The 10,899-nt window shown below is 44.7% G+C and overlaps 1 protein-coding gene across 1 annotated transcript; it reads left to right on the top strand.

Moving 5' to 3' along the window:
- Nucleotides 1-6,830: 6,830 nt before the first annotated feature.
- On the top strand, nt 6,831-7,433 carry LOC106373499. The gene has a single exon (XM_013813664.2). It carries the CDS (start codon nt 6,831-6,833, stop codon nt 7,431-7,433), a length of 603 nt encoding a protein of 200 aa, XP_013669118.2.
- The last annotated feature ends 3,466 nt before the right edge of the window (nt 7,434-10,899 follow it).

Below are 10,899 nucleotides of genomic sequence, written 5' to 3'. Positions count from 1 at the left end.
TTAATGTCATCAAGTCTGATCCAACAGACTACACCATAATCATTCATAATATATATATTCCTCAAGGACGTGCCATACTTGGCCATGATCAATTCCACAGTCAACAGAATTGTAATTCAAAAGGTAATCATAAAACCGGTTACCTTATACATGATCTGATTAGATCATGTGCCATTCCTTATTATGTTCGGCCATGCTCCTCCAGTGCACGCCTCTATAAATCCTTATCATATACTTCCAGTATTGATAAGTTCCATTCCTGGGTCGCACCCATCCTCCCTTCCATGGAACTCCCATGAAACCACTTTCTACACTGCATCTACCTTCAAGGCTGTATTGGCCCGTAAGAGTGGAGTCTGGCCTTCTCCCTTCTCTCCTGGTTATCTGCGTGTGTTCCCAAGACACAGAGGAAGCCCAGGATGTGATCATCCATGATCAAACATCATCACAGGGTCGTCCATCACATCCCCCTTCAGTGCCCATGAAACTGCCTTTCTACACACATCTGCCCTTAAGGCTGTCTTGGCCTTTGGGAATGAGTTCCGGTCATCTACCTTCGTTCCTCACCATTTACGTGTGTTCTCAGGCCCTGGAGGATGCTTTGGGTGATAACATCACGGATCAAAGCCACCAGAAAGTCGTTCATAACTTCCCCCCCCCTTGATCTCTCCCAAAACTGCCTCTTATTGGCCTTCATACACCATGGGTCTTGGATTGGGAATCCGACCAACTCTCTATTTTTTCTCTGTGTTTCAGGGTGTAGAAGGAAGCCCTGGTGTGCATCTCTACAGCCTGGTCTTCCCACGATCAGAACAAGCCAGCAAGATCAGACCCCTCCACACGGTCCTCCTCTCTTAACCGCCGGTCTCTCTCTCTTTATCTTTCTGGTAAGATTTTGGCAGAGCTTTGCCTAAGGAATTTCGTGCCATTATCTGTGCCAGGGACTCATTATATATATAGAAATTGAGCCCCAACTGCCCTGGAGAAACCGCCACAAGCAGTTAGAGAGAAAAGGCACAAAACTGCCCCTTTTGCACCTTTTCGGAAATAACTGCCCAACTGCTCTTCTCTCCTTTGGGCTGTCCGAAAACTAGGCCCAGAACATCATCCTGAGTCCCTTGTCTGAGGCCAAGACCCACGGACCCTTGGTGATTCATGTCAAGATCCCACCAGCCCATAACCGCCATTGACTAACCAACCGGCCCGGTAACTGCCCAGAACTGTCACACTGGTCCGAGCTTCCAACACTCCATCCAGCTGAGTTGAGCTGACTCCCAGCTGACCCAGCTGAGTGAGCTAGTAGTCCAGCTACCTGAGCTGGCCAAACTTGATGTGAGCTACACTGAGCTTGTCCGAGCTTCGCCCAGCTGACCGAGCTTCATTCTCGCATCGTCCAGCTGTCTCATCACTCGTCCAGCTTGCTCTCTTCATATTATTCAATCTTACTAAGTCCCTTGGTCTATTTCCAGACCTAGACTTAGTCTTCTCATGATCCATTTTGATCATTCACTTCATCGAGCTTCACCTGGATTTTGTCCAGCTACCAGCTCGCTTGTCCAGCTCCTTTGAGCTTGTCTCCTTCTTGGATTAGCTATGCCTTAGCTTCCTGATGCCCATAACCTTACTTCCAGGCTATGACACACTTGTCTTTGGGCCATATGACCCGACTGGTGCGTTTCCTCGCACCGCAGTCCGTCCGGACGATCCTATCCAGGATCGGGGACATGACAAGTCTCCCCCACTTACGAAGGATTCGTCCTCGAATCCAGTGGTGTTAACCTCTTGTCTCATGACAAAGGTTCCATACGAACTCCTTTGTACCCGGAACATGGAGCATGCTCGATTGGTTCTTTCTAACCAATTCGTTGCATCTCCCACCTTGTTCCTTCTCACTGACCACGTCCTGGTCATCATATACACAACAAGTCTCCCCCACTTGTTAGATATTTAACCCAAAATCTTATCAAGTTGTCCATCAAGCACCCATACAAAGACATGACTTGTGTCACTGACCCAACTCTCCAGGTTGCGGTCCTAGTAGACACCAAGTCTCTTACTCTCTGACCCTTGTCCATGACTAGATCATCTTCAGTCCCTAAGAGCTTACTGCATACCCGAGTCTTAGTAGATTTACCCAATCTCCAAGCCACTCAATGTATCAGTCAAGTCTTAATGAACTCGTTCCAATCTTTAGGCCGCTTGTTGTACCACAAGTCCTAACAGATTGTTTTGTTTCCTTATGTCCTTACAGACACCAAGGGTTCATGATCCCAGCCTAATCGTACTGGATCATCCCTTAACCGACCACAGCCTTTTCCAGCTTAGCCATATTGCGATCTTAGTCTCCAGAAGACTAAACCGCCTTAACTTTACTTATGTCCATCACTGGACTTTGTCATATTTCGATCCTGGTCCATTTAGGACGTGATCATATTCCGGTCCTGGTCCACTCAAGGACTCGACCGTGCATTCCGACCATAGGTCCATCTCCGAGTAGGTCGTGTCTTGATCCTCGTCCCTTACCGGACTTGGTCATATTACGGTTCTGGTCCACTCAGGGACTCAACCGTCTCAATCAATACACATCCTGAAACTACCATCTTTCTGTTTCACAAAAATAACTGGTGCTCCCCAAGGCAATACAAGCAACTCCTCAAGTTGCTTCTTCAGCTCTGCCATCTGAGTTGGTGCCATTCTATATGGACTTTTAGATAATGGGGCCGTTCCAGGTTCCAATTCAATGATGAATGGGTCAGCCCTATCAGGGGGAATGCCCTGTAGTGCCCCAAACACATCCTGAAATTCCCGAACCAACGGTATACCCTCTGGGTCACAGGCCCCTACAACCTCATCAGTGTAAATGGTAGCCAAAAAGCCCTCACAACCATTTCCAAGCATCCGTTCTATTGGACTACTGAAACCACCAAACTACAAGAGGATGGCTTGATTCCTTGGTACTTAATCGGGGTCCAAACTCGTTCTCAAGTTGCACCCTTCCCCGGTGACAATCTAGAGTTGCCCGATACTTTCCCAACCAGTCCATGCCCAAGATCACTTCATGATACTTGAGGGGGACAACAATCAGATCTATAGGCATCGGCCTATCCAAGATCACCACAGGGATGTCCTTAACCAGACCGAGTGAGTTCATAACTTGCCCTCTGGCCGCACTCACTCGTTCAGGACCATCCCTTGTTCCATACCGGAACAAACCTTTTCCAATCATACGTGGACTCACAAAACTATGTGTAGCTCCAGTATCAAATAATGTGTTTCCACACCACCGATCATTAAGTACTTAGATGAGTAGGATCTCGGTTTGATCACACATTTGGAAAATGTCCCATACCATTCTCCAAAGCATCACACATCTGTGAACGTCCCATACCATTCACAAAAGTGTTTATAGTATACCTCAATCCTCATCATACTAAGATACTTAACATCGTGTTTCCAATTCCTCTTGGAATTGATCCATTCCATTCACTCCATCTTAAGGAATCCTACCTTGACTTACACTGAGTCCAAGTTGATCCATCTGATCACAAGCCTACTCATGTACTAGCCATGTAGCGTCTCCCTTAGACTAACATGAACATTGCATATGCTCACTTGTTTTGAACGGCCACAAAGGAATAACATTTACCTCCAAGAGAGTGCTGCATGTTTCTTTCAACCTAAGCCACTCTCTGGTCCATGTTACTTCCCTTGTCCAGGTCGTCCATACAAAGATCTTGCATTGCGTCCATCATCCAATCCGTCCATTATTCCCAAATAACTAGATAAACTAACCTTTATGTTTTCAGGGTCTTGCCGTGGAAGAGTGTATCTTGGCTAAGCCGGCTCATCTTGGAACTTCCCCGTTCACAAGCATGAAACCCAAACTTACCTCAACTCTCACTTGGCTCACCACAACTAAGGTTCCAAGTCATCTCAGTTTTCAGAAATAATTTCGGTTTGGAACTCAACATCTTTGAGAACTGTCCGTAACAGGATCAGGCATGCTCTGATACCAACTTGTAAGACCCGATCCCGGCCGACTAGGCCGCGGTCGATGCCTCACGTCGCTCAGTCCATACCCGGACCGAACCTCTAAAAATTTTGCCCTTTATTTAAAATATCGCCCATTGGCGAGGGCTAACTCAGATCCTAGCTCAAGACTACCTTAGTAATTGCCTAGCTAGATCCTTTCAACTTATTCACAGCGGAATAACATCTATCATCCATTGGACTAAATCCAATCTAACACTTGTCTGGTCAGATCACCTCAGCTACTGGTCAGTAAACACAACTGCCACCTAGCTCCAAGGTCGATCCCGAGCCCAAATCAAGGCATACAAATCTGAGGTTCCATTCCCCTAACCATTCTATTTAGATCTATGCAACATTGCTAGATCATACCTTTGCCACATCCACGGAGTTTGTTAGCTCATCGGCCCAGCTACTCTAGCTGAATGAACTCATAAACCAGCTGATCGAGCTGTCACACTCGAACTGAGCTAGGACCGAGCTATGGCCAGCTGCCATATACTGCGTCCAGCTCCTTTACACCTGCATAAACTCTTCCCTTGGGTACTTAGTCATTCAGCCAACCATCCCCACAGACATAAGTAACCCTTGAGAAGTCTTCAAACAGCTAAGGACATGCATCTGGCCCTTACCGGCTCATGCACTGTCCCACATCCTTTTTCCCTTATCAACTTATGATACCAAGTCCAGCTCATGGACTAACAATGCCCATCAGATCCTGAGTCAATCAACCAACCACCCCACATGACTCAGAACTGATGAGTCTTCATACTTCCTAATCAGTCATGGAACCATGTCCCACTGAACCTGATTAGTGTCGCTCTTACCACCGGTGCATCCTTCGATCAATCAGATCAGACACCTTGATCCATCATCCAAGGATCAGGTCGTCCATCCTTGCCCATGATCAGATCACACACGGCCTGCCTTACCAACACCAAGGTTGATAACCAGCAATTCCTTATGATCAATATCATAAGTGACAATATGTTCCAGCACACAAACATATGATCAGATATCCTAACACAAGGATCTGACCCCAATATGCCCTCAGGTGCAATTTCGACCGCAAGCAAACCTGCTCCAAAAACATAGCCAATGCTTTGCACATAGCTTACCAACCCAAGGTTGATAACTAACATTCCTTATGATCAATAATCATAAGTGACAAACATTTCACAATACACAAGCACATGATCCGATAACCTAACACAAGGATCTATCATTGCATGGCTGGTTCCATAACTAATCGATCATTTTCTCATTAAACCCAAATCTGGCCGATTTCAAATGTGATCCAAAAACTAAATAAAATTCATGTAAATTCATGATAATTCCCAACTAAGAGAATGCCATAATCATAATTTGCAGAACCGGCCTCGATCTTAGAGATCTCGGCCACGAACAGCCAAACCGGCCAAACTGACTATCTCTAAATCAATTCGATAAAACCCAATAAAAATCATGATAATTCATTATAAATACCCACTAAGAAGAATCAATCATCAGATCCCCTCAAGTCCTTCAGGAACTATGAGATCCGATCATACCTTCCAAACCAAGGTCATGAAGGATTTCTCCTAACCGGCCAAGGCCATGGTTTAATGTCATCAAGTCTGATCCAACAGACTACACCATAATCATTCATAATATATATATTCCTCAAGGACGTGCCATACTTGGCCATGATCAATTCCACAGTCAACAGAATTGTAATTCAAAAGGTAATCATAAAACCGGTTACCTTATACATGATCTGATTAGATCATGTGCCATTCCTTATTATGTTCGGCCATGCTCCTCCAGTGCACGCCTCTATCAATCCTTATCATATACTTCCAGAATTGATAAGTTCCATTCCTGGGTCGCACCCATCCTCCCTTCCATGGAACTCCCATGAAACCACTTTCTACACTGCATCTACCTTCAAGGCTGTATTGGCCCGTAAGAGTGGAGTCTGGCCTTCTCCCTTCTCTCCTGGTTATCTGCATGTGTTCCCAAGACACAGAGGAAGCCCAGGATGTGATCATCCATGATCAAACATCATCACAGGGTCGTCCATCACATCCCCCTTCAGTGCCCATGAAACTGCCTTTCTACACACATCTGCCCTTAAGGCTGTCTTGGCCTTTGGGAATGAGTTCCGGTCATCTACCTTTTAAAGATAAACATGAAGAGATAAATGGAAACTTTCCTAAGACTAAAGTCGGCCACTCTCTCTCCCTCTGGGCCGCCGACTCTCTCTCTCCCTCCATGGGCCACGGTTTGGCTATTTGGTTACTAGCAATCCACATTGTTCATAACATAGAAACATATATTAGAATTGTTCGCACCATGGTCAATTAGTTTTACATGTCCGAACCTATTGCTTGTCTACATGGCTGTGTGGCTTGTTTGTTCGCACCATGGTCGATTAGAATTGATTGTTTTCTCATAGATGCATAAGACGAGTTTGTGGTCGAGCTTGTTATACCATGCGGCCACATGATCACATTGTGAATCTAAATTGAAATGACAATGTGATTCAGATGTCGAAAATCTCAAACAGAGACTACGCAGCCCTTAATCTCTCCGGAGATAACTACTTGCAGTGGGCGCTAGATACAAAGATTAGCCTAAGGTCTAAAGGACTTGGTGATACAATCATCAAGGGCAACAATGAGACTGATAAGAATCGGTACAGGGCTATAAGTATTATTCGCCATCATCTCATTGAAGGTCTAAAAGATCAGTATAGATATGATCACCAGAAAACGGTGTTACTCCCAAAGGCTAGAAATGACTGGAAGAATCTGAGATTCATGGATTATAAGTCAGTGGATGAGTACAATTCAGTCTTGTTTAAGACGGTCTCAATGTTGAGACTTTGTGGTGAAGTAGTAACCAAAGAAGAGTTACTTGAGAAAACATTCTCTACGTTTCATTCCTCAAACATAATCCTGCAGCAGCAGTACAGAATGAAAGGCTTCGCTACATACACTGATCTGATCTCGTGCCTGCTACTGGCCGAGGCAAATAATGAGCTCCTGATGAAGAACAGTGAAGCTAGACCTGTCGGAACAGCCCCATTACCAGAGGCCAATGGAATTGAAAAGAAAAATCCCAACGAGTGCAATTACATGCAGAATGATAAGAGACCACATGGCAGAGGCCGTGGTGGTTACAGGAACCGTGACAATTACTCGAACGGCCGAGATAGATACATGGCCGGCCGGAAAGGAAACCACAATAACCGTGGTCGTGGTTCCAATTCCGGCTGTGGCCGACGCAGTTATGGCCGAGGCCGAGGCGGTATATCCAAGCCGTCTTACTCGGCCAAGTCCGTTTGTCACAGGTGTGGGATGAGTAACCATTGGGCCAAGAATTGTAGAACTCCTAAGCACTTGTGTGAGCTATACCAATAAAGTCTTAAGGACAAGAACCCGGAGGCTCATATGGTCCATGATTCCGGATATGAGGCTTATAAAGAATCTGATGTTGCAAAAGACTTCTGATTGTCTCAAAGACTAAAAATTTCGATACGACTTGTTTTTATTGCTTTATGATTGCTTTATGATTGCTTTGGTTTTTTTAATTTTGATGTTATGCAAACTTTTATAAATGAAAGTTTTGAAGTCTCTGAGAAATGAAATCTTATTTATAGAAATGAATGACGAGATGAGCATACTCGTGGTGGATAGTGGCACAAGTCACACAATTCTTAGAGATAAGAGATATTTCATAAATCTCACAATACAAAGTGCAAACGTACACACCATTGCAGGTGTGGCCGGCCTGATTGAGGGTCACGGCCAGGCTTATGTGTTGATGCCTAAGGGCACTCATCTAGAGATCAAAAATGCCTTGTTTTCCTCAAGCTCTAGAAGAAGCTTATTGAGTTTCAAAGACATAAGATTGAATGGTTTCCATCTTGAAACATGGGAAGAAGGAAATAAAGAATTCCTAAACATAATTTCGATCACCAAAGGCTATAAAAGGATCCTAGAAACCTTACCTGCAATGTCTACTGGCCTATACTATGCAAAGGTCAGTATGATCGAGGCTAATGCCTGCGACAATTTCACTTTGGGGCATAACCGGCTTGGCCATCCCGGTAATAACATGATGCAAAAATTGATGATGAACTCACAAGGGCACACGTTCAAAGGAGTTGTCCCAAACAATCTCACATGTGCAGCATGTGCACAAGGGAAACTCATAACTAGGCCATCACCAGCCAAAGTTAATAAGGAAATCATAAATTTTCTGGAAAGGATTCAGGGAGACATATGTGGACCAATACACCCACCTAGTGGGACATTCAGATACTTTATGGTTATGATTGATGCATCGACCAGATGGTCGCATGTCTGTCTACTGTCCACACGGAACATGGCATTTGCACGCCTGCTTGCTCAGATAATAAGACTGAGAGCACACTTTCCAGACTTTCCTTTAAAGACTATACGTCGAGACAATGCTGGTGAATTTACGTCCCAGACGTTTAATGACTATTGTATGTCCATGGGGGTAAGTGTAGAACACTCCGTGGCACATGTACATACACAGAACGGCTTGGCCGAATCATTCATTAAACGTATCCAGCTGATAGCCAGACCATTGCTCATGCGGTCACAGCTCCCGGTATCAGCATGGGGACATGCCATATTAGATGCAGCAGAACTGATTCGCATCAGGCCATCTAGTGAGCATAGATATTCGCCATCCCAGTTACTCACGGGTCATGAGCCAGACGTGTCCCACATCAAAACATTTGGATGTGCCGTTTACGTTCCAATTGCTCCACCACAGAGAACTAAAATGGGACCACAAAGGAGGATGGGAATATACGTTGGATATGACTCCCTAAGTATTATAAAGTATCTTGAGCCAACAACCGGCGATTTGTTTAAGGCCAGATACACAGACTCACGGTTTGATGAGTCCACATATCCGACCTTAGGGGGAGATAACGGCCGGTTGAGCAATGAAATCGAATGGTCTCGGCCATCTATATCTTGGCAAGATCCTCGGACTAAAGAATGAGATATGGAAGTCCAAAAGATTATACATCTTCAAAAGCTAGCTAATCAGTTGCCAGATTCATTTGCTGACCCAAATCGAGTGACAAAATCGTATATCCCGGCTTGTAATGCACCAATACGTATAGACGTCCAAAAGGGACAAGGTCAAGTGGCTACAGAGTCTAAACAACGTCTCAAACGTGGTAGACCTATTGGTTCCAAAGATAAACAGCCTCGGAAGTCCAAGAGAGGTGCTGGATCCGAGAGTATCAAGGAAACCGTCCATGACATTGATGGACCGGCCGAGCCGACCAAGACGGTCGAGCCGAGTGGGCCGGCCACGCCAACTGATCCGGCCGTTCCCAATGATGGGGTTCGGGACGCCGAACTTCATGGGACACCAGGGCTGGACAATCAAGAGATCTCTATAAACTATATGATGTCTGGAACGAAATGGAACAGAAAAGATATCGACGTCGATGATATATTTGCTTATAAAGTAGCACTTGAGATTATGGAAAAAGATGAGGATCTAGAATCCACGTCCATTTATGAATGCATGCAAAGATCAGATTGGATCAAATGGAAAGAAGCTATAAACGTGGAGTTAGAATCATTAAAGAAAAGAGGCGTTTTTGGCCCTATAACCATGACACCTAGAGATGTCAAACCAGTAGGATACAAATGGGTCTTTGTGAGAAAGAGAAATGAGAAAGGAGAAGTAGTGAGATACAAAGCACGGCTTGTAGCACAAGGATTCTCACAGAGACCAGGGATAGATTATGAGGAAACTTATTCCCCTGTGGTCGACGCAACTACATTAAGATATTTGATCAGTCTGGCCATGAAAGAGAAGCTTGATCTGCGCCTAATGGATGTAGTAACTGCGTATCTGTACGGTCCACTGGATAATGAAATTCATATGAGAGTTCCAGAGGGTATTGAGCTCAAAGATAAGAAAGGTTCTCGAGAACAGCATTGCATTAAGCTGAATAAAGCCTTGTACGGTTTGAAACAATCAGGTCGAATGTGGTACAACAGATTATCAGAGTACCTAGTGAAAGAAGGTTATAAGAACGATCCAATATGTCCATGTATCTTTATAAAGAGATTTGACAGCAAGGGCTTCGTGATTATGTCTGTCTATGTGGACGACCTGAATGTGATTGGAACCCCTGGAGAGATTACTCAAACAGTCGAATGTCTAAAGAAAGAATTCGAAATGAAAGACTAAGGAAAAACTAAGTTCTGTTTGGGACTGCAATTTGAGTATGTTGATAATGGAATCCTTGTGCATCAAAAGACATATACAGAAAAGATACTCAAGCAGTTTAATATGGACAAAGCTCATTCCTTGTCGAGTCCTATGGTCGTGAGGTCCTTAGACCTAGACAAGGACCCATTCGGACCAAAGAAGCCGGACGAGGAGATGCTCGGGCCGGACGTGCCTTACCTAAGTGCCATTGGAGCCTTGATGTACTTGGGTAGCCATACAAGACCGGACATAAGTTTTGCCGTGAGTTTACTGTCTAGATTCAGTTCATGTCCGACACTTAGGCACTGGAACGGAATAAAACATCTGTTCAGATATCTGCAAGAAACAACCGATCTTGGTTTGTTCTATATGAGCCGACCAGGAGATAGCTTGGCCGGATATGCAGATGCGGGGTACTTATCTGACCCACACAATGCTAGATCTCAGACAGGTTATGTGTTTATACACAGTGGGGCTGCAGTAAGCTGGCGGTCTACAAAACAAACCTTAGTGGCAACATCATCTAATCATGCCGAGATCATAGCCATGTATGAAGCAAGCCGAGAGCTTGTGTGGTTGAGGAACATGACCGACCACATTATAAAAGAGAGT

This window comes from Brassica napus, chromosome C6 (assembly GCF_020379485.1).
Source record: "Brassica napus cultivar Da-Ae chromosome C6, Da-Ae, whole genome shotgun sequence".
In the NCBI taxonomy this organism is placed as follows: Eukaryota; Viridiplantae; Streptophyta; class Magnoliopsida; order Brassicales; family Brassicaceae; genus Brassica; species Brassica napus.
This window is presented reverse-complemented; position numbering and strand designations above follow the sequence as displayed.

Coding starts and splice junctions, on each gene's coding strand:
- LOC106373499 (XM_013813664.2), top strand. CDS start 6,831: ATGGATTATAAGTCAGTGGATGAGTACAATTCAGTCTTGTTTAAGACG.